The 25,712-nt window shown below is 32.3% G+C and overlaps 1 protein-coding gene across 1 annotated transcript in view; it reads left to right on the top strand.

Moving 5' to 3' along the window:
• Window positions 1-14,455, top strand: part of LOC126880358 (endoglucanase-like) — a 48,607-nt gene extending 34,152 nt beyond the window's left edge. Inside the window, exons 3-4 of the mRNA XM_050644176.1 lie at window positions 9,880-10,061; window positions 14,040-14,455. Coding sequence (XP_050500133.1) covers window positions 9,880-10,061; window positions 14,040-14,345 — 488 coding nt within the window. The 3' untranslated portion in view covers window positions 14,346-14,455. The remainder of the gene's footprint in view (window positions 1-9,879; window positions 10,062-14,039) is intronic.
• The last annotated feature ends 11,257 nt before the right edge of the window (window positions 14,456-25,712 follow it).

Raw genomic sequence — 25,712 nt, 5'->3', positions numbered from 1 at the left:
GCATGTATATATATGCACATGCAAATATGTGAATATAAATAATAATATACAGCTAAAATAACTTTATCAATATGTGACTAAGTCATTCTGAAAAAATGTTTTTTATTTATTTCCTTCGATTTGCCCAAACTTTTTGTCCGACATATAACTTTTTGCGTTACAAAATATAATTTTTACATAAACAAATCAAAATTAGCTTGCTATTTATCACCAACATTTTTGTCTATATCTTACATGTTTAGAATGTCCGAATAGGAAAATTTCCCATTAATTTTGTCCGACAGAACTTCCAATTGCTTTTTTAACCTTTCATTAAACTCTCATGCAAAAATCAGACTGCTATTCATCACCAACATAATTCCTGTGATGTGACATGTTCCACGTGTCGGACTCGTTAAAATGCCCAACCTTTTTGTCGGACAAACATTTCTTCATATATTATATAACGTTGGCTATTGAATAAACTTAAAAACAACTTGCTATTTTTCACCATCATAAACTTGTCAGGACGACACGTTTATCATGGTCCAGCGTTAAAACTTCCCCTGTTCCAGTATTCCCATGCATCAATGTTTGTCCGACTAGACACCGTTAATCTATTAACAAATTTTCAGCTTGCTATTAATCAACTTTTTTTTCTTACGCGGGATCCAGGTCTATAACTTATACATATATAATTAGTTTTATAACCATTATAATATATTTTATAATAACCATTATTTTTTGTTATTAATAATACAAAATATACAAAAACATATAAGTATTTTATAGATTTATTAAAAATAACATCACAAAAAACTTATTTGGAAAATATTACAAAATGTGTATAGAAATATAAAATTACAAAATATTTTTCCTAAATTTATATGATACTACTTTCAAATTCTAATCTATTCATTTTACATTCTCTTAATTCTAAAATTTTTTCATTTAGAAAATTTATTTTTGTTGTACTTTACGCAACAATTTTTTTGGTGTGGAAACAGAATTCATTTTAATGTAGGTATTTATTTGAAATTGTAAAATTATATCAATAAAATTACTAATGTTAGGATCAGAGCAGTAGAAAGAAGAATTATACTTGGAATTCGCATGGGTTTGTGGTTCTTTGTAAGGATGAAGAGTGCTCAGCCCAAAGATATGGAGGAAATGTCGAATTTTCAGATATGTAATTATCAACAAGATAATCACAAAACTGAGTGACTCTTTCATCGACTGGTTTAAATTCTGCCAAATATATAGCAAAAAAATAGCTAACATCTTCAGGATGTAAGAATGAAAGACCAAAAATATAAATAAGAAAACGCATAATTTCGATTGAGTCGACACCTTTTTTCTGGTATTCTGGGGCTAATCCCAGTGCTTGAACCTTTCTATATATGTGGTTCTAGCATAATATAAATTTTGTCTCTCCCTATTGATATCATTGATAGTAAATGTCTCTATATTTGTCTTCTTAATTTCTTTACAGATGAGCTTCGTTGGTTTTTCGCTGAGATCTTCCACGGCTGCGCTTTTTATTGAATTGCTTACGGCTTTTCTATTGTAAACTTCGGCAGACAACTTCTCGTGGTTATGATCTAATATTGATTCAATTATCGTATTTTCACATCGCTGTGTTTTCACAAATTCTTTGCAGGTTTTTTTAGTAGGTACATGTCCACCGTTTTACTGTATCTTTGGCCAACATTTTTTGAAAACCGAATGTAAAACCATCAATTGATAGTAAAGATTTGGCCTTTTGACTGACACTTATCGTTGTTATTGTTAATAATTAATGGATGTTATGACTTACACACAATTTGATCTTGAAATCGACGAACTGACAAGCTTGAATTGGACAAACTGACTGATGCAGGAACTAATAAACTTTCACGTATGTATTTATACAACATTTAGCCCATTAGCACAATTATTTACAAAAAAGAATATAAACAAACAAAAAGATTAAGGTAAAAATACCTGTTCATGGAATCGTTAAGAAGAGATTAGAATCGGAATTGGAATTACCCAGAAAATACCCAGAAAATATATAAACAAACAAAAAGATTAAGGTAAACGTACCTATTTATCGAATTATAAAATGGAATTATAAATATGGAAGAGATTATAATCGGAATTGGAATTACCCAGAAAAGCTGCATATTAGATTTAGTCCAGAGAAATAAGATTTTTCTAGTGACACATCCCCCTCCAGGCCGAAACCAAATTTTTTGAGTAGTTGGACATATATATTTAATAACCTATATTATGTTTCCTGCAGCCAATTTTGATGATATACATAGTTATAAACAAATGAAAATCAAAAAACGGTAAATTTTCGCTTCTTTCGTCTATTGCCAAAAAGTGAAGCATTCTAAACAAGAATTTAGAAAGAAAAACAATTGTCCTAGGACAATTAGGGACGAAGTTAGCCCCCCTTTTTTAATTCACATGTCCTTGCAAAATAATTTTGCAATAATTAGAATTATTTTTTGTCATTTTTTAAATTAAATTAATTGTGTAAATCTTCTTCTTTCATAAACTACCCAAAGTATTACTGTAACGTCATCATTTTCTGACTTATAGTGTTGCAAAAAAAATAAATTTGGGATAAACAAATTAAATAACTTTTAAACTATTTGACCAATTACTTTGAAATTTAGGGTATCATTTAAGCACCAGAAGTCTCAAGATTCCGTGTAATAAGAAGGTTCTCAGTTAATTTTTATATAAGTTATGAATATTTATAAAAACTCAAAGTTTATGATTTATTTTGCAATTTTCTAAGCAAGAGATTAATAAGGATATACATATTCAGCGAACGCCATATTGAAGTTTTTTATACGATTTATGAGTTTCTTACTCTCAAATTTGTTTAAAATGCTTAACTTTTTGGTAATAGACGAAATAACCGAAAATTTACCGTTTTTTATCTTCATTTGTTTATAACTATGTACCTATATCATCAAAATCGGCTGCAGGAAACATATAAGTTATTCTTATAGATGTCCACACTACTCAAAAAGTTTGGTATCGGCCTGGAGGGGGTTGTGTCACTAACAGGAATTTTTTTCCTTATTTCTCTGAACTAATTGTGGGGTAACAACTTTCTTTTCTAAAAAGAAATATGTCGTACTGTGAAATGTTAATGTGAAACAAATTTTATGTACACTGCATTAAGAATTAGAAAAATCGAAATAGATAGATACTACCTATTTAAATTATGATTTGGCAACATTGGATCATTATACAGAGATTAAATAGACAAAATATCAGCCTAAATGATTAACGAAACGGAGGCATTTCAATTGTACCTGGGAGGCATTTCATGTATGAAAATATTTACCTGAAAAATTGGGAGGCATTTCGATATCGCCGCTGCATTCCACCGAGGAATTTGCGACACAATTGGTTTCGTTAAGCATAATTAGAGCCGCTTCTTTGATTTTTCTCTTTTTACTATCTGTTTCTTTCAGGACTATACTTGAATCTCTCCACTGAACTCTATGTTCATTATCCCATGCGTGTTGACATATTTGAGATCTATCAAATTCTCTATTTTTAATATAAGATTGATGTTCACTTATTCTAACATTTAATGGTCTTGATGTTTCACCTATATAAAACTGTTCGCATTCACAAGGTATTTTATAAATACAATTCTTTGTCCTTTCTTGTTCATTGTTAGGTTTAGTTTTAGATAGAATAGATCTCAATGTGTTGGTTGTTTTGAGTGTTGTTGAAATGTTGAATTTATTTCTTATTGTTTTAAGTTTCTCGGATAGTCCTTTTATGTATGGTGTTGATATTTTCCTCGTATTATTTCTTGTGAATGTTGTAGGATCCCGTTCTATGTTGTTCTGTTCCATTCGATCCAACCTTGACAATTCCTTATTTATAAACGATAAAGGATAATCATTTTTTAATAAAACAGATGTTAAGAATTGTTTTTCTTCTAAAAATGAATTTTCGTTAGAACAAGTAATTTTGGCTCTATCATATAAGGATTTTATGATTCCCTTTTTAACGTTGATGTTGTGATTTGATTTGTAATTGAGATATCTTTTGGTATGTGTTGGTTTTCTATACACTTGAGTCTCATATCCAGTATCCTTCTTTGAGACTAAAACATCGAGGAAAGGCAGGGTGTTATTATATTCCTTTTCCATTGTAAATTTTATTGTCATTTTACTGGATACAGGAATGTATCCAACAATTCTGATCTATGAGGCCATATTCAAAACACATCATCTACATATCTCCACCATACAGTGGGTTTTAAATTTTGTTTAGAAATGATATTAGTTTCGAAATCCTCCATAAATATATTAGCTAATAATGGAGATAAAGAGGAGCCCATTGCTAGACCAAAATTTTGTTTATAAAATTCATTATTTAGTTGAAAATAGGTATTATTAGTACATAATGTCAATAACTCCATTATAGCTGATACATTTAGTTTTGTCCTAGTTGTCAATGTATCATCATTCTCCAGTGGCGGCTCGTGATTTTTTCAATAGGGGAGGCTATACCTAAATGTAAATTTACTAGACAAATTTGCACTAGCAAAAAAAAATCCGCCAAAAAAATATAATTTAAGGCCCCATTTTTTTGACCATTTTTTATTTACATTTTATAATATCATCATAATTCATAATTATTTCATAATATCATATCATTTTAAAAATAGTTAGTATAATTGTAAAAGTGTATTACCAAAGTTTGTGTCGTTTATTTGTTAACAATTCTGTCTCTGTAAGTAGATATGCATATCAAAATAAATACAGATTTGAAGTTCTGCAGTCCATACAGGTTGAAGGTTTACATTGTTTAAGATACTCAACTGAATTTTTTTAATTCTAAAAGCGGCTTACTCTGCGAATACAAAAACACGGTAAATTACCGATATTTGGCTTTGCATTACAGATATCGAAAAAGTTATTTAAACAAGTTGTTCCAAATATTATTCTAATCCCACATACCAAATTTCATCACAAAATTCGCACTTTTAGTTTTTTCATTATTTGTAGTCAGGATCCTAAAATCCGCAGAGGAGTCTGCTGGCCGAAAAATCTCACTTGCCCGATCTCCGGGCAGCGTGTGCGTTAAGCGATGTGCAGCTCTAAAGCGTCGCGTCGTTTAAACACAACGATAAGTCACAGCAACTAGTTGTGATGACAAGTTGAAACGCTGTTTAGACGCTGCGATTCAATGCGATACCACCTTCAACCCAACTCCAACTTTGATAAGTTGTGCGATGCACCGTTTACACACAGTGATAAGTTGCAACAACTCGATTGACCTTGATAAGTTGTTTGATTTATCGCTGTGTTTAAACGACCCTTATAGGGTCGTTTAAACACAGCGATAAATCAAACAACTTATCAAGGTCAATCGAGTTGTTGCAACTTATCACTGTGTGTAAACGGTGCATCGCACAACTTATCAAAGTTGGAGTTGGGTTGAAGGTGGTATCGCATTGAATCGCAGCGTCTAAACAGCGTTTCAACTTGTCATCACAACTAGTTGCTGTGACTTATCGTTGTGTTTAAACGTTTATTTGTTGTTAATTTAAGTGGTGTGGAAATTAAATTAATTGTGAAAATGGTAAGTATCATAATCATTGCATAGAATAATAATAATTCATTTTAAATAATTATAATCGGGTTACCTCTAATAAAATCAACAATTTACAATTTATTTTGAAAAAAAAAATAGAAAATAATTAAGACATTGTGTCTGCGTAACTTGGAATCATAATATGGGAAACTTTTTTATTATTAATTTTACGGAAAAAATTTATTCTTCATAAAATGCTTTGCATAGACTAAAAACTAAAATGCAACCAAATATAAAATTGTGTCAATCTTATGAGTATCAAAAATATGAATTTCGATCAAGAGTACCTTATATTTCACAATATCGAAAATTTTTATTATGAAAAGTTGTTTGGAATTAATTAAAAACTATGTTTTAATATATCAAGCATCAATATATTACATCGTTTTAATTGATTTTTTTTCTCAAATTACAGATACCCAACGTCCTTTTCATTTATTACGAATAATGCGATAACTCTTTTATTGCTATTGATTAATGAATTAATAATAATATGAGAATTATCACATTATTTGTAATAACTGAAAAGGGCTAATTATTAATAATAAAAGACATCACATTATTTCTAATAAATGAAAAGGGCGTTGTTGAAAAGTACAAGTGATGTACGATAAAAAGTTCTTAAAAAGCTTTGCATGGTCTAAAATCTAAGATGGAACCATCAAATCCTATCAATTTTTTTCAATTTTATATGAGGTATACAATGTAAAAAATATGAGTTTCGATCAAAAGTAAAGTGCCTTTCTAGATCACAATATATTTCAATTAGAAGGATGTAATTGCATATAGAAACATAGTTTTTAATGCTGAACAACTTTTCATAATAACTTTTCAGTATTGTGAAAACTAAACGTACATACTTTGTTATTGACCGAAATTCATATTTTGTGACATACCTTGTATAAGATTCATAAAATTTGATATTTGATGGTTTCATTCTGAGTTATAGACAATGCAGGACTTTTTATGAAGAATAACATAAAATTTGTTTGGAAACTTTGAAAGGACAAAATATTGTTGTTTATTTACTTAAATGTACATTTTTAATTTAAAATGCAGGGTGCTTCATTAATGTTGCAAAGAATTTAAGGGGAAAGGCGCAAAATGTCGCATGTCAATATTTTCAATGTGTTTTAAATGTATTCATTTCTTTCGAATCCTGAGAAAACTATTTTTTAGTATTTAGTATTAAGTATTTTAGTATTTTAGTATTAAGTATTTTTTAAAAATTTAAACGTAAAATGAACGATAACGTCATTGCCGAGGGCCGACAGTCCCTTAAAATAAATAAAGAGTTCCTTTTGAATTAAATATTTGCAATTATTAAAAATCACACTAAATTTCCTTTTTTATTTTCACCCCTGTACCTTATTAAAGCAAATATTATAGAAGTTTTCAGGGACTTTCGGCCTCAGTAATAATGTAGTCATTCATTCTTGGTTTAAATTTTTCAAAAATACTTACTAGTTTTCTAATTTAGATTTAAAGGGCGCTAAAATGTCCCGCACGCGGGCGCCAATCAGCCTTGAGGGGGCCCTGGCCACTGCCTTCTTGTTCATGGTTTTAATATCCCCCTCTACGTCTTCTATCCATCTTTTACGGGGCCTTCCTCTTGTTTTATTTCCTTGGGGCTCTATTTCTGGATTACTTTTACAGCTCGATTATCTGGCATTCCTTCTAGGCGACCAAGCCAGTTTAGTCTTTGTGACTTTAAAAATCTAACAATATCTGCGCTCTGCATTAGTTCATGCAGCTCGTGGTTCATTTTAATTCTCCACGAACCATCGCTGCATTGGGTTGGTCCAAATATTGTCTCAGTTGATTTTCATCAGTTGTTGAGAGGGTCCCCGTTTCACATCGATATGTGACCACTGGTCTAATTAGTGTTTTGTAGATTCTAAGCTTAGACTCACGATTCAGTAACTTACTTTTCATTAAGTCTTTGTATTCATAAAAGCACTTATTACTGCTTCTTGTTGTATATTTACTTATTTAAGTTACGGCATTTCGGAATACACCCTAGTAACATACTTTGGGAGCTGTCAAAGAAATGTCACACGCAGACAGAACACTGTAATGTCGGCAATGATGTCATGTTGAGGATGACCATCTTGTCTCGTGTAGAGATACAAATTAATGTGTTTCAATAAAGTAGTCAAAGTCTTCCATAGTTTTATTAAATACATAACACTTCTAAAGTTAGATTAAACAGTGTTGTTAATAAGGCATCACCTTGTCTAACTCCATTTTCAATCTCACATGCATCTCTTATATCTCCATCTATTCTTACCATAGTTTTGGAACCCTCCAACGTCATTCGTATAAGTAACTAACTTATTGGGTATCCCTAACATATGTAGATAGCTGCTTCAACATCTTATGTCGATCTACTCCATCAAACGCCTCTTTGAAATCGATAGGTACACAACATTGTAAATTGGTATGTTATATTCAACCTATTCAACACATTTTTCATGTATACCTCTTAACACATGTATTTGGTCTATATAGACTCTATAGTTGACCTTTTTGGTCAAAAACCTCATTGGTATTCAGCTATCATTTCTTCTGAAAACGATTCCAGGTGGCTGTATATAATTCCTGATAATATCTAGTAGACGACATTTAAAACTGTTATGCCCCTATAATTTTTGCAGACTCATTTGTCTCCCCCTTTGTACATAGGAAGTATGATTTCTACTTTCCAATCTTCCGGGATGACTTCTAGTGTCCATATGCGGTCGATTAGTTTATGGATACGCTTCCTTGTTGGAAACTGTTGTATTTGTCATGTATCCTTGTGTGCATTTCTTCTCAGGGCCGTAACTACCATTGGGGCAACCGGGGCAGTGCCCCGGCAAAAAAAATTTCAACTTGCTATCTGCTTTATTTTCAGTCCTGTAACATTTTGAAAAAATGAATTTTTTTTGCGAAAGCTGGATTGCAAAATATATTTTGTAAAATCTGTTGAACCGATCTTAATGGAATTTACAGTGTTGTTTTACTGTATCATAAAGTTTTTCTGGTTGAAATATGAAGGTTCTAAGTGTAGCATAAATGGTTGAAAAACGTAAAATTCCAATACTTGTTTTTGTTTGGTTTTTTTTCGCAATTATTGATATTTTGCAACAAGGGTGACCATTTTTAAATTTCTAACCAATTCTATATTGTAGAAAATTTAATTATGCAACTTTTATGTCAATACAACTTTTCCCGAAAATGAATACTTTTAAAGTTATAATCAAAAAACGAAGAAAAAAATCGAATTTTTCCTTCATTTTTTGATATTTTGATTATTTAAACAATGTTCCGGACCTTTTTGAGAGGGAGGATAACTCAAATATTATTATTTGAGTTATTTTCAAGCAATTTCTGCAAAAAATTTGAGTTGCCTCTCAACGTCCAAATGTACTAATATTTTTACAGATGCGCCCTGGTCTATTTAGAGCCTTTGAATATTACTCGGATGATGAAGTTATGAAATATTATTCTGTCGCATTATTACTAAATCGTGTTATTAATAAACAAAGATTTGGTACTGTATTTTCTTAACATTTAATAAAACTGTTGAAAATTCTGAAACTGTTTTATTGTATTATGTGTTAAGTTTCATAATTTGATATAAAAATTTACTTACTGTAAAGTGTCCATATTGCCGACACCATGTTGATAATATGGCCAATGGTAGTATTTTTTTAATTACGTCATAAATTTCGTATTTTTATCAATTTTGGAAAAAATGTCAAATAAATCTATATATAGAGAACCCATATAACTATAATAACAGTTACTTTTTAAAAAACTTATATTTGGCCATAAATACAGACAAAAGTTCTTTAGGTGGCCATATTACCTGCACATACCTTATGTTTTTATAAAGTCGTTTAGTATCAGTAATTCTAACAATAACAAAGGTAATAACAAAAGCTATTCTACATCAGTTATCAATGCAAGCATGCAGTAACAGAGAGGGTCCCTGTTTTGTAATCCTGTTGGTAATGTAAATAAAAAATTGTGAAAATTAATTTTAGATATACAATGTGTCCTGCTTTAGCGGTATATACCTAAGTAAGGAATAAATATTTTTAATTACATATTTAAGTACCAGAAAAAAACCAGCCGCCGTACTATATCTCAAAGCACAACTACCAAACTACCGAGCAATCTGGCCGTTCTACTATATCTATTGCTTGCACTATACCTTAATGTATCAAAAGAACTTAATATTAGTTCATAGTTTTTTGGCTTTCTCGTGTATACTATCAGTTTTCTTTATAGGTTGTGAAAATGGTACTGCATATACGTGCACAAATCAACAACCATTTATTGTTAATCAAACGTATGGATATGGATTTGCAGCTGCTTATTTAATTGGTGGACCGAGCACAAACAACTTTTGCTGTGCTTGTTTCTTGCTTAACTTTACAGATCAAATAAAATATAAACACATGGTTGTACAGGTACGTATTTTCTGTATATGACTACCCATAATATATTGTAGCAACTTACAATTAAAATGAAACGAACGGTTTGTTTACACGAAATTTATTTATACAACCGTACAGACGGAATTTATCTTATAGACTAACTTTATTTACAAAATCGTCCGTTATTTATACCAGCCGTTATTTCTAGAATATTCTGCCCAACTCTAGTTATGGCGCAACATTCGGTCGGTTATACGGGGGGTCGGTCAAAAGTACTATTTTGTTACAATATTTTCATATCTCCAACTAAACATGAAGAAACAGGTTCTGAAACTGTTTTCTTGGAGGAAATTGGTCCAAAAATTGTCTTCGTTGTGGAAGCATTTCCCGTGACCTGAGATCATTTGAAATGTTACAGTTTAAATTCAGAGTTTAGGTATATTTTGAAATATTATAGGATTTGGAGATTCTAGTAATGGAAATTCCACTGCGACTGTGATAACCTTGATCTCATAAGAATCGTAAAAGACGGCAAAAATCGCGCAACGTTGTATGTATTTACATATTTATATGAACGGGAAATACGACGATACCATGTAATTTTCATGGTCAACTCCGAATTGAATGAAAATTTGGATTTAGTTTCTACTTACCCTCTACTTCAAAGTTGAACTTGTGCCGTTGGTTGCTTTTACTTAAGAGGTGACAGTCATCCCTTTTCAAGGGTGAAAAACGCACGTTTAAAATAAGTCCGGAATTCGGTAAATTGACTAATTCTAAGCAACTTTTGTTCCGTAGAGTTTTTTAAAAACATCAATAGTTTTCGAGTTATTTGCCATTTAAAAATGTTTATTTTTCGACAAAAAAGAAAAACACGTTTTCAGGCGGTTTTTCGCGAATTACTCAAAAATGAAGTATTTTATCGAAAAAAAAAATTCTTAGCAAAAATTTAGCATGGAAAAACCCTAAAAAATTGTGTATTCGTGAAGTCTATAGACCCAGCAAAATCAAAATTGTAGCTTATGAAAAATGATTAAATGATGAAATACAATTAACAGTTATATTAAATTTGGACTCGTGAGAAAAAATATTTCTCACTGCAATGGCCGACTTTTCTCACTGCTTGAGAAATTGTTGGTTTCGAGTGTATGCAAGTAGTAAGAGAAGTTGCATATTGTATAGCATACATAGAAAAATATCATTTATTAGTTATCAGCTGATTTTTAATACTTCAAATGTCATTCAAACGATTCCGTGTTAAATACACAATAAGATTTATAGATACATTAAAGGATCGTTGGGAAAAAACTATGCTTTCAGTTTATTTTAAAAAGTTGTGACCAAAAAAATAAAGCGGACTTAAAAGTACCGTCGGGAAGTACCTACCTAACTGTCAAAAAAATTAAAAGTGATGGGTTAACTCTTGGTCTTGTATTTTTGGTTATTAGCATGTATTTCGTCTTCTTTTCATTTATTCTAAGACCTGTTTCGTTGTCTGGTTATGAAACACCTTTCTCCTGGGCCGCCGCTAGCATGTGTGCGAAGTGTGCGTCGCACACGGGCGGCCGATTATAGGGGCGGCCAAAAGCAGGCCACTGATGATAATACTTTTTTTAAAACGAAAATAAATTCAAAAAATTAAATATGTAGTAATGATTCAGATATTTCTATAAACTCTAATATTCCAAACAATCTAAACAAAAATGCGAGAAAATGTTATTTATTATATGAACTGCCCTTTTGCAGCTGTAGTCATAAAGTAGTCCCGGGAATCAGGGGTGTAGTGGAGCCAGAACGCACCGGAACGCCATTCCGGTACTGCTTTTTTTGGGTTCCTCAAACCCCGTGCTCAACTGACCGCTGTACTGACAAGTACTTAATATCACAAAGTCATAGCGTTCCGGCACCTACTGCTTAATTTGCGACTACACCCCTGCCGGGAATGCTTTTTAATTCAAAGTGGCTGGCGGCTTTCAGACGTTGATATTTTTATCTATGTGGTTCATATGCGATTTTTTCAAATTCTGAACATTTATGATTTATTAAGAGAGTACGATACGACAATAGGATACTTTCCAAGAATTTGGATAAGTGCTTGTTAAGTTGCTCTCGTTGAGTAATAAAAAAGTATTTTTTATCACTCGATGGTTGCTCTGTTATAATATTGTTCCTTTATGATTATGTATGGTTATAGATGGGTTATAGTTATAGTAGTTCAGTCTAAGTTGAGAAGTTAATGATTTTAGACACGCTTTGGATAAACGATTTTGTTTGTAAATAATATACATATAGTAGTATAGGCCGTTTCTTTTGCACACTACCGTATTTCAAATAGGCCTGGATCCCCCGTACGAAAAAAATTTGATTAATAGCAAGCTGAAAATTTGTTAATGGCTTAACGGTGTCTAGTCGGGCAAACTTTGATGTACGGGAACACTGGAACAGGGGAAGTTTTAATTGTGGAACAGTTTAAAAATTTGGAACGTCAGATTACGAAAACGTCCCATGTATTTTGTCGGACAGAACATCCAATTGATTTGTTACCCTTTCATTATACTCTCATGCAAAAATCAGACTGCTATTACTAACCAACATGATTCCTGTCATTTAAAATGTTCTTCGTGTTCCAGTCATTAAAATGCCCGGTTGGTGATAAACACCAGTCTGATTTTTGCGTTCTCTGAGAGTTTAATGAAATGGTAACAAATCAATCGGAAGTTATATCATATTGAAACGTTTTCGTAGTCTGACGTTCCAAATTTTTAACCTGTTCCACAATTAAAACTTCCCCTGTTCCAGTGTCCTCATACATCAAAGTTTGTCCGACTAGACACCGTTAAGCTATTAACAAATTTTCAGCTATTAATTAACTTTTTTTTGGTACGCTAGATGTAGGCTTACATATTTAAATATATTAGTAAACAATTAGGTAAGCATGCCGAATGTTGTAATTAGTCTTGTAAACAAAACTTACACAATGTGTAGACATGTAGGTATTAGTGCAAGATTGAATTTCTGTATATTATTATTGACATAAAAATAATAACTTTTTTTGGTATGCGTGATCCAGGTCTAAAAGTAACGTCGTGATCAGAGCAATTATTATTCATATACGTGTTACGGTATCCTGCACATTTCTTTAAATACTAGTAAAATACCTATCGACGGTTCAACTGCAAAACCTCGTAAGTCGATTTTTGATTTTCATGACTTTTATACTTTGTTAGTTTATAATTTTGTATTTCTTTTTAACTGACAAAGCTTGTATGTCAATATTAAAATTTAATGGTATTTATTAGCTAAATTTTTATATTGATTTACAAGCTTTCGTAGTTTAAAAGATATGCTAATAAACCAACAAAGTATAAAAGTCATAACGAACCAAAAATCGACTTATGAGGTTTTGCAGTTTAACCGTCGCTATGTTGAAACGTCTTAAGTGTTGGAAGGGGGGGGGCAAATATTAAGTTGCACACGGGCGGCCAACACTTTAGCCGCGGCCCTGCCTTTCTCACGTCTCTTGTAGAATGAGCGAATGTTTCTAGGTCATCATCAAAACCCAACAATAGTTTTGATCCTAGATTCGTCAATCTCCCTGTGAGCTGAGATAATATTTTACTTATTGCTTATTCTAAGACCAAATAGCAACGGTGATACGGGGCTTCCTTGTCTAAATCCTGATGTTATACTAAATGGCAATGTTCTCTTTCCCACCTTTACTTGTGCATATGAGTATGTCACGCACATTTGAGTTAGCTCCATTAATTTTCTTGGTATTCCCATTTCTAGCATTGCTAGCCATAGTCTGCTTCTTTTTATCGAATCATATGCTTGCTGAAAATCTACGAAAATTTGGTGTACATCTCGGTTGAATTCCCAGTTTTTTTATAATATCTGTCGGATCGTAAATGTTTGATCTATTATTATTGACATTCTCCACTAAAGCCACATTGATAGTCGCCTAGAATATCTTCTGAAAGATTATTAATAACGATAAACTATTTCTTGCAGGTAACAAACAGTGGTACCAACTTTGATAAAAACGAGTTCGTCATTGCTCTACCTGGAAGCGGTGTCGGGGATCACCCAGAAGGTTGCCACGATCAGTGGAACGCTCCATGGACAGGATGGGGTGACCAATACGGGGGAGTTCACATGAGATCAGAATGTGTGACGCTCCTTCCAGAAGAACTACAAGAGGGATGTAAATTTAGATTTGATTTTATGGAAACCGCGGCAAATCCACTGGTTTCATTCCAACAAGTAGTTTGTCCTGATGAACTTGTAAAAATTAGTGGTTGTAGAATTCCCGAATAAAATTATGATCATCAATAATTTTTGAATGTTTTATATGTAAAAATATACTAAAATATTTTATACAATACGTGTTTCTTATATTTTATATAAATGAATTTTCTGGTTTTAAATTTTTTTGCGATTTCATATATTCTTTTTAGTTCAAATTAACCCTTAATCACTGACATGCAGTATGTCATACCATGTCGAAATAGTTATTTATGAAACAGTTCGTGAAGTATGCTTTTTGCAAACGCACGCGATGTTTAGAGTACGAACGACAACGGAGCGAGTGCTATACTTTGCGTAAGTTCGCAAAAAGTACTTCACGCACAGATTCATACAATATTTTATCTATGATGAACAAATAAAAAAACTGTAACTCTTCGTCACTGGAATTTATTTCTATTCTACAATTTTTAGAACCTTTGACATTTAAAAATTCTAACTTCTTTTAAACCACAAAACTGTCAAAACTTTTGTCGTAATTTATTGCTCATTATGTCATCACCATGACAACACGAAAGTTAAGGATATTTGATTATATGAAAGTGTACCAAAAACAGTAGGAAAAAGTAAATCCCATTTAAAATACATTGTTACTTCACGCACACTTTAAACCCTTCACGCACTGCTAGCTACAATGACAGCTTTCACAAACTAAAAACTTATACATATTATGACATAGAGTAGATAAATATAATGACAGTTTTCACAAACTAAAAACTTATACATATTATGACATAGAGTAGATAAATATATATTTATCTACTCTACGTCATAATATGTTTAAGATTTTAGTTTGTGAAAACTGTCATTATAGATAGCAGTGCGTGACGGGTTTAAAGTGTGCGTGAAGTAACAATGTATTTTAAATGGGATTTACTTTTTCGCACTGTTTTGGCACACTTTCATATAATCAAATATCCTTAACTTTCGCGTTGTCATGGTGATGACATTGTCAGCAATAAATTACGACAAAAGTTTTGACAGTTTTGTGGTTTGAAAGAAGTTAGAATTTTTAAATGTCAAAGTTCTAAAAATTGTAGAATAGAAATGAATTCCAGTGACGAAGAGTTACAGTTTTTTTATTTGTTTCCCGTAGATAAAATATTGTATGAAACTGTGCGTGAAGTACTTTTTGCGAACTTACGCGATATATAGCACTCGCTCAGCTGTCGCCCGTGCTCTAAACATCGCGTGCGTTTGCAAAAAGCATACTTCACGAACTGTTTCATAATAGTTATTTATAGTTATTTATGAAACAGTTCGTGAAGTATGCTTTTTGCGAACGCACGCGATGTTTAGAGCACGAGCGACAGCGGAGTGAGTGCTATACATCGCGTAAGTTCGCAAAAAGTACTTCACGCACAGTTTCACACAATATTTTATCTACGCTTAACAAATAAGAAAACTGTAACTCTTCGTCACTGGAATTCATTTCTATTCTACAATTTTTAGAACTTTGACATTTAAAAATTCTTCTTTCAAACGACAAAACTGTCAAAACTTTTGTTGTAATTTATTGCTCACATGTCATCACCATGACAACGCGAAAGTTTAGGATATTTGATTATATGAAAGTGTGCCAAAAAACAGTGCGAAAAAGTAAATCCCATTTAAAATAGTTTGTTACTTCGCGCACACTTTAAATCCTTCACGCACTGCTATCTGTAATGACAGTTTTCACAAACTTAAATCTTATATACATAATATGAGGTAGAGTAGGTAAATAACTATTATGTAAAGTAAGTAATCAATCAAAGTAGAACAGAAAACGACAATAAATATCGTTCCCATACCACCAGATTGACAACAGGTGGAATACTTTCGTTGGTTTCAACCTCCCGAGATTTTGAAAAATTATAAATCGTACAGAATGCCGAGGAAATTAAGATGAGAGAATTTTAAATAATTTACAACCCATCTGCTCAGCGTGGTAAAAGTTCCAACAAGAAAGATTCCTTAGTACTCAACATAAGAGTAAATAATTTAAAATGTATAAACATTTTCAATTTCTTTGCAACACGAAAATTCAGCAGCTGCATAATACTCTGGTTAAATCGGAGGGTGCAGGAAGAGTCTATACCGGTTTCGGAAGTCTTTTCCTCCTCATCAGTAGTCCCATATCCTCTTCTCTCCGATTTCCCTGGAGAGATCTAGACCTGGGAGATAGTACATTCTAAGTATATAAATAGAAGGTATATAGCACTTACTTGGAATATTCTAAAAAGTATATACAGCCAGGGACGTATCTTGCCATTCCTGCGCCCTTGGCGAAATTCAATTGTTAAAACCAAATACTTGTTAAAACATTCCCATCGTATCGTTGAACCACTGGCAAAACATAATATACTACGTACAATAGCAAAAAAAGTGATCATCATTGGGAATACTTCTGTTGCATGAACACCAACCAAATTCCAGCTGTGCTCGGCACATGGCACAAATCTAGCTAAGTCATTGATGTTGCCAATGTGAGCTTGTACGCCGTTGTAAATTCCTGCCATGTTCGATCCGTTATCGAAGCCTTGGCCACGACAATCATTTACGTCCAATCCATCTTCTTTCAATTTTGTTAGAATTTCATTTGAGATTCCTTCACCAGTTTTCTTGTGGCTAACAATAAAATCAACAAAACTCTCCACGATTTGAGCCAATTATTTTTATAATGTTGTTCTGAAGCTATTTCCTTGTGGCATTTTTATAATGAACTATTTTAAATGGGAAATAAGCCACAATTTTACCAAAAAAATGAATTTATTAACGTTTCGACGCCCAAGTTATTTATAAGCATTTTTATAATGAACTATTTTAAATGGGAAATAAGCCACAATTTTACCAAAAAAAAAAGAATTTATTCCATCATTATTTCATTTTTTTGGTACAACTGTGGCTTATTTCCCATTTAAAATAGTTCATTATTTTTATAATGTTACTGACACCGTCCGGTATTTATGTATTTTCTTATCTTTTTAATTTTGCTAGAATACGGCATCATATTTTTTCATCGAAAGTATGAAAAATGCTTAGTTTATAAAATGAAAATCTTGGATTTCCTAAAAGTTTTTCTTCCGCTAATTTTGCGCCCCCTCACTCTTGCGCCCTTGGCGGGCGCCTCTTTCGCCAACCCCTAAATACGTCCCTGTATACAGCGTGTCTACTTGAGTTGGAAACATATGGGAAACTTTTTTATTATTAATTTTACGAAAAAAAGTTATTCTTTATAAAAAGTTCTGCATGCCCCAAAACCTAAGATTCAATTATCAGATATCAAATTTTCTCAATATTATACGAGGTATGTCAAAAAATATGAATTTCGGCTAAGGGTAAAGTACTTTTATTTCTCTCAATATCGAAAATTCTTATGATAAAAAGTTGTTTGGAATTAAAAACTAAGATGAAATATGCAATTACATGCTTCTTATTGAAAAAAAAATATTTTTCTCAAATTTATGGATACCCAACATCGTTTTTAATTATTACAAATATCATAACTCGTTTATTATTCATTTTACGAAAAAAAGTTATTCTTCATAAAAAACTTTGCATGGTCTAAAATCTAAGACACAACCATGATATATCAACTTTTATTAATTTTATACGAGGTGTGTCAAAAAATATGAAATTCGCTCAATATTATAGCACCTTTATATTTCACAGTATTTCAATTAGAAGGATGTAATTGCATATTAACACATAGTTTTTAATTCTAAACAACTTTTTTAATAACCGTTTTCAATATTGTGAAAAATAAAGGTACTTTACTCTTGAGTGAAATTCATATTTTTTGACATAACTCGTATAAAATTAATAAAATGTCATATCTGTTGGTTGAATCTTCGGTCTTAGGACATACAGAGATTTTTATAAAGAATACCTTTTTTTCGTAAAAGTAATAATAAAAGAGTTATCGTATGTGTAATGAATAAAAACGAAGTTAGTATCAATAAATTTGAGAAAAATTTGGAAAATATTTTTTTTCAATTAGAAGCATGTAATTACCTATTTGAGCTTGGTTTCTATTTCCAAACAACTTTTCATAATAAGAATTTTCGATATTGAGAGAAATAAAGGTACTTTACCCTTAGCCGAAATTCATATTTTTTGACATACCTCGTATAATATTGAGAAAATTTGATATCTGATAATTGAATCTTAGGTTTTGGGGCATGCAGAACTTTTTATAAAGAATAACTTTTTTTCGTAAAATTAATAATAAAAAAGTTTCCCATATGTTTCCAACTCAAGTAGACACGCTGTACTTGGTATATACCGAAAAGAAGTGCGGTAGTACATTCTACTAAGTAGAGAAATAGAACGTTAAGGTACTGTAATGTAGTATATACTTAGCATCTGCTCTGCATATTCCCAATGGTAATTACGCACATGCTCAGCATATACTTTTTCTGAAAAGTATGTTCTATGGATCTACTAACATGAAATTGTTATGTGGGTATTAATAACTACTCAAGTTTTTTTGTAAATCAATTTATAAAGGATTTTGCTAGACCCTCCACAATTTGACCCCTTCATAATTTTCTTGAAAAAATAAAGTTTATTTTATTTGTAGCAGTATTTTATTCTACAGCAGTGTGAACAATCATTCCGTAGTTGATATAACAAATACAGTGATAAAAGAATAATTCATATTGATAACAAAGGAGAATAGGCAATAACGATATAATATAATTCATGTCAGAGTTGGCGTCCTGAAACATCCATGCCATGTCCGTAGTTAAGGGTTAACACACCCTACGATGACATCTCTTGTACTTAGGTAAAGAAAGCTATTTTTAAGACATAAATTTCTGGAGTTGAGCCAAAATCGCTATTTATTTTTCACTCCTCTAGAGATTTAAATGGAACAAAGTGGTTTATGGCCGACTTTACATTCGCCGGTTTGATGTGTATTGCAGAGAATTTCCAGTCTTCTTTCCTAGAACATTTAGGTCATTCTAGGTTTTCAGCTTAAGTCTGCTTATCAATAATTGTTAAATCTGGAAATGCCGCTGGCAACACGAACATGTCTATGCATAAAGCGAAGAGCATAATATTTATTATAGCCAAAGATCCAACTGGTTGGATACAAGGTGAGCTTGTAGTTGAGAACAACCCATTGAACAGCTGAATTAGTTCAAAAACCTCTGCGTAGATTTATTCAGTTACCTTGGCCCAGTCAGAGACCTAAGAGGGCATATATATATATATATATATATATATATATATATATATATATATATATATATATATATATATATATATATATATATATATATATATATATATATATAAGGTCCCAGTCATATCTGGATGCTTAGGAGATGTCTGGAATAACCCATACATGCGAACGAACAGCAAAGTTAAAATTTATGAAACCTGTATCAGACCCGTAATGACCTACGGAATAGGGCAGAATAAGAAACAACATCATCAGGGAACAATACGACGTACAAGATGTAGTGAGAGGGGGTAGGCAAAGATGAAAAAAATGGTATACGTACAATTATCCATGTAATAATTGCGCTAGAAAGAAAACCAGCTGGCAAGCTAACATCTGGAAGACCACCAAAGAGATGGAGAGATAGCGGATAGTCTAGCCCTCAAGAAATACTTCAGCAACGGGTATTCACAGACCTACAAGCACAAGAAAAGAAAAAGAATATAAAATAAAATAAAAATGTATACCATTTTTATTCAGTTGCAATGCGAAGGCAAAACAATCTTATTTTTCACTTAGAACAGGGAGCGCAGTCCAGCACTCTGAATCAACGATTTTCGACTCTTATTGGAGTCATCATCGGAGAGGCGTAGGCCTGCTGCTCTCTGCTCGAAGTGACCAAACCATAAAAGTTTATCCCCACACTGCAATTGACGTGTATGAATTAGGTGACTAGCGTCATCTGGCAATTGAAAGGTAAAGTTTTCAATCCTAATAGCAACATTAATAATATTGAAAAATATTAAAAATATTACTAAAAGATTTTTAAATTGAAAACTTATTGGTACATTAAGCTATTGGTGACACCTCCAAGGTTTCTACAATTTACAAGCCAAATGGATGCTGCAGTGAAGACAATAGGGAAGGAATTCTACACTATGCAATTCACAACCCCCGTCTGCAGCTTGGTAAATTTCCAACGGAAAATGGACCTAGTTACTCTATAGGAGTAATACTAATATAAAATAAAATAAAAATGTATATCATTTTTATTCAGTTGCAATTCGAAGGCAAAACAATCTTATTTTTTACTTAGAACAGGGAGCACAGTCCAGCACTCTGAATCGACGATTTTCGACTCTTTTTGGAGTCATCATCGGAGAGGCGTAGGCCTGATGCTCTCTGCTCGAAGTGAAAAAACCATGAAAGTTTATCCCCACACTGCAACTGACGTGTATGGATTAGGTGACTAACGTCATCTGACAATTGAAAGGTTAAGTTTTCAATCCTAATAGCAACATTTACCAAGGAACTTTACCAAGCTGCAGACGGGGGTTGTGAATTGCAACTTTTTAGAATTCCCACCCTTTGTCTTCACTGCAGCATCCATCTGACTTGCAAATTTTGGAAGCCTTGGAAGTGTTACCAAGGAAATGGACCAATAAGTTTTCAATTTAAAAATCTTTTAGTAATATTTTTAATATTTTTCAAATTATTAATGTTGCTATTAGGATTGAAAACATCTTTTAGAAAGAATATAATATGTGGTTCTTTGATTATTAACTTTAGCACGTACTCGTCGCATGATTTAATTAATTACTCTAAGAGGCATTCCAAGTCATTGCCGTATGTTGTTAAGGACATATTTGATTTTTATTCGTTGGGGAGTTCTGTAGTAATATCAGTTATTTTTTTTTAGTTTAGGTTGTTTTTATCAGTTATTTATTTATTTTTTTATGGGCGAAGATAAAATGCATCTTTGTTTTGTTCTTATAATCAATTGCTTTCGAAAGTTTAGGGTCAAATGGAGTTTATGGATTATATTAATAGATGTGATATTGATTTCTTGATCTCTTTTAAGTTAGTTGTTAGGTTGGATTAGGTTATGTTCAATATGCGTGGGTGCTTTACCATCCTTCCGCTCGACCTAAGGATACTATTGTGGCTCATCACTAGGTTAAATTGGTGTCTTCACCCCAGCCTTTTTAACAAAGTCTATTATGGCCTTAGTTGACACTTCTACGAAGTTGTAGAACTCAAGTTGATAATGCTCAAATGTATCGAGCCTTTTTACCAGAAAACGGCAGTTCTCACACACACGAAATTTTCGATTTTCTAAATCTGACTGAATTGAAAATTGGGCCAACTCACATCTTAAATTTCAGAAAAAGACTCACCTATCCATATGTCAACCATCCATTTTAGTCCAAGGGTGTGGATTTTACGGCCCTTCCTATTTAGGGTCTGTTTTTCGTTCTCGCAGAAAACCTCCAAAAATTTCCAAAATTTAAGTCCGACCTTTGCAGCTTCTGATAGTAGGTACTGATAAACCTTTCCAACGCATGTCTAAGTTTGAAAATCGGTTATACCATTCAAAAGATACCGAGCTCAGAAATATGGCTCAATTTCTATTTAAAAAAGGGAAAATATTTGTGCATATGTATATATGTGGAAAAGTTAAACAAATCTGAATTTTTTTCTGTGTTTGCAGAGGGGGTCAAGGGGAATTCAGAACCGGTGTAGTTTGTGACTTTTGACCACCCATAAGCCAGCTGCAGGACTTGGTAGGTACAAAACGGCATATTTTTTGGGGGTATATATCTTCGGTTCAAGAAGAGACAGGGAACCGCAAATACACCAAATCAATAGTGTTCAGTTAAGCTTTCAACTGGTGTTTAAGCCGTCAGTATCAGACATACACACAGCTCAGTATAACCGAAAAACTGGAAAACTAAGCTTTGAGAATTTTGTTTTTCCGCAATTACTCAAAATTTCAACCTACGAATTGCGCCAATAACTGAGCGTTTGTAGAAGGACTCTAGACGAATCTAAAGGTGCATACCTTATACGCTGGAAAATTCGATTTTTTAAGTTTTAGGCTTCATAATATGATCAAATTTATTTCCTATGGGAAAAAACGGTTTTCAAGCTGCATAATTCCTTTAATACCTTCAGTTATCATCCTTGACCTTATATGCATCAGATACTACTTGTCAATACGTTTCAAACTCATTTTTAATGATGAAAATCGGTTAAGCCGTTTAGAAGTTATTAAGCTACACAAGTATAATTCAATTAACCATTATTCCCGAAATGGTTTATGTAGTTGTAGTGGTTATGACGCTAAATTTGATCTGACAACGGGCAATCCGAGTTCATGTACCAGCCATCCCCATATTTTTTTCAATCTGTTTCGAATAGAAAAAAATCTAGTGTACATTCGATGGACACTAGATTATTTGGGAGATAATGCGACAAAGCCGACCATTTATAAAGCTTAACGTGTAATCGAGAAACATTGCTTTCAACTTCATACATTTACGAGGAAAACAACGAAAAGCCCCAGATACAAAGTTTACTACCTTTTAAACAATTAGAATAATTGAAATAAAAATATAATAAACAATATTTTAAATCTAAGACTTTTAGTTAATAAACTGCTTTCTGGCTGCATCCCGTATCTCCGGATTTTACAATATGTAATCACAGATACGACGAAAATAGGAGAAAGCAAATAGACGACACTTAGGCTACGCATTTACCTTCTCTTCGTCTAGGAAAAAGGACCGAAAGACAGTTTCTAAATACTCAAAACTGAGTAAAAATGAAAAAGATAAAAAAGATCAAGGCAGGTTTTGTTTATATTTGATTCAGAGTTGGACAACCATCTCCATATAGCTATTTTTATTTCAATTATTCTAATTGTTTAAAAGGTAGTAAACTTTGTATCTGGGGCTTTTCGTTGTTTTCCTCGTAATACGAGAGATGTCGCTAAATTGCGTCTCAAAAGGTGGGTTCATTGCATTGCGATGGTTTGTCTTAAAATAGGCAGAATGTTTATATTTCCTTCAAAGTTATGACTGCATAAACTTCACTGATGATGCATAAGGATGCTGAAATAGCTATATGGAGATGGTGGTCCAACTCTGAATCAAATATAAACAAAACCTGCCTTGATCTTTTTTATCTTTTTCATTTTTACTCAGTTTTGAGTATTTAGAAACTGTCTTTCGGTCCTTTTTCCTAGACGAAGAGAAGGTAAATGCGTGGCCTAAGTGTCCTCTATTTGCTTTCTCCTATTTTCGTCGTCTCTTTGATTATATATTGTAAAATCCGGAGATACGGGATGCAGCCAGAAAGCAGTTTATTAACGAAAAGTCTTAGATTTAAAATATTGTTTATTATATTTTTATTTCAATTATTCTAATTGTTTAATAGGTAGTAAACTTTGTATCTGGGGCTTTTCGTTGTTTTCCTCGTAATACGAGAGATGTCGCTAAATTGCGTCTCAAAAGGTGGGTTCATTGCATTGCGATGGTTTGCCTTAAAATAGGCAGAATGTTTATATTTCCTTCAGAGTTGTGACTGCATAAACTTCACTGATGATGCATAAGGATGCTGAAATAGCTATATGGAGATGGTGGTCCAACTCTGAATCAAATATAAACAAAACCTGCCTTGATCTTTTTATCTTTTTCATACATTTAATTTATAAATAACTTTGAAAAACTCCTGATACAAGAATAAAAAACCGCTAAACGCCGTAAAAATGAGTGACGCATACAATATTCCAGCTACAAAAGATCTGATATAGACCGGGCAGTATCGTCGCCCCCGCTAGCGAAATTATTCCGATTTGATTTTTTTGCACAAACTTACTCAAAAAGAGGTCCTTATAACATATCCACAGGGTGCCGGCCGGTGCCGTGGTCGAAAAATTGTTTAAACAATTTTTTTAAACGAATTCACAAAAATAATTTTTTCATTTCGAACAAATAAATCTTTTTTAGATAAATTGGCTTATTCTGAGCAAAAAAGGTCTCTTGTCATTTTTTTCTAAAATTGATTGTTGTCGAGTTATATGTGATTAAAAATTTGAAAAATGCGAAAATGGCCATTTTCAAGGCTTAATAACTCGAGTAAACATTATTATTATGAAATTCAAAAAGTGACCAAATCAAGTTTCAAACCCCTTCTTCAAGGTCCTGAAGAGATCTTTGTGATTATTTTATTGCAAAGCTGTTATTTTTAATTATTAACAATTAGCACTATAGTCCAGGATGTATCCGTCGCCCCCGTTAGTGAAATTATTCCGATTTCATTTTTTTGCAGAAACTTACTCAAAACGAGGTCCTTATAACATATCCACAGGGTGCCGGGCGGTGCCGTGGTCGAAAAATTGTTAAAACAATTTTTTTTTAAACAAATTCACAAAAATATTTTTTTTATTGCAAACGATTTTTTTTTAGATAATTTGGGTTATTCTGAGCAAAAAAGGTCTCTTGTGATTTTTCTCTAAAATTGATTGTTGTCGAGTTATATGGCCATTTTTGCATTTTTCACATTATAAATCGCGTATAATTCGACAACAATCAATTTTAGAAAAAAATCACAAGAGACATTTTTTGCTCAGAATATCCCAAATTATCTAAAAAAAATTTGTTCGAAGTGAAAAAATTATTTTTGTGAATTTGATTAAAAAAAATTGTTTAAACAATTTTTCGACCACGTCACCGCCCGGCACCCTATGGATATGTTATAAGGACCTCGTTTTGAGTAAGTTTCTGCAAAGCAAAAATATGGAATCGGAATAATTTCACTAACGGAGGGAGACGATACATCCTGGACTATAGACTATAGCGCTAATTGTTAATAATTAAAAATAGCAGCTTTTTAATAAAATAATGACAAAAATCTCTTCAGGACCTTGAAGAAGAGATTTTCACCTTGATTTGGTGACTTTTTGATTTTCATAATAATAATGTTTAATCGAGTTATTAAGCCTTGAAAATGGCCATTTTCGCATTTTTCAAATTTTTAATCGCATATAACTCGACACCAATCAATTTTAGAATAAAATGACAAGAGACATTTTTTGCTCAGAATAAGCCAATTTATCTAAAAAAAATTGTTCAAAATGAAAAAATTATTTTTGTGAATTTGTTTAAAAAAAATTGTTTAAACAATTTTTCGACCACGGCACCGCCCGGCACCCTGTGGATATGTTATAAAGACCTCTTTTTGAGTAAGTTTGTGCAAAAAAATCGAATCGGAATAATTTCGCTAGCGGGGGCGACGATACTTCCCGGTCTAATATGAGTATTACGTGGCGCGAAAATGTATTTTTATTTTGATGCAAAATAAAATTCTAGCTTTATTTAAAAATATTTTTCCATAATATTTGCTAAATTTGAAGTAAACGCGCCACAAAAGAACTCCAAAATTCA

This window comes from Diabrotica virgifera, chromosome 2 (assembly GCF_917563875.1).
Source record: "Diabrotica virgifera virgifera chromosome 2, PGI_DIABVI_V3a".
NCBI lineage: Eukaryota > Metazoa > Arthropoda > Insecta > Coleoptera > Chrysomelidae > Diabrotica > Diabrotica virgifera.
This window is presented reverse-complemented; position numbering and strand designations above follow the sequence as displayed.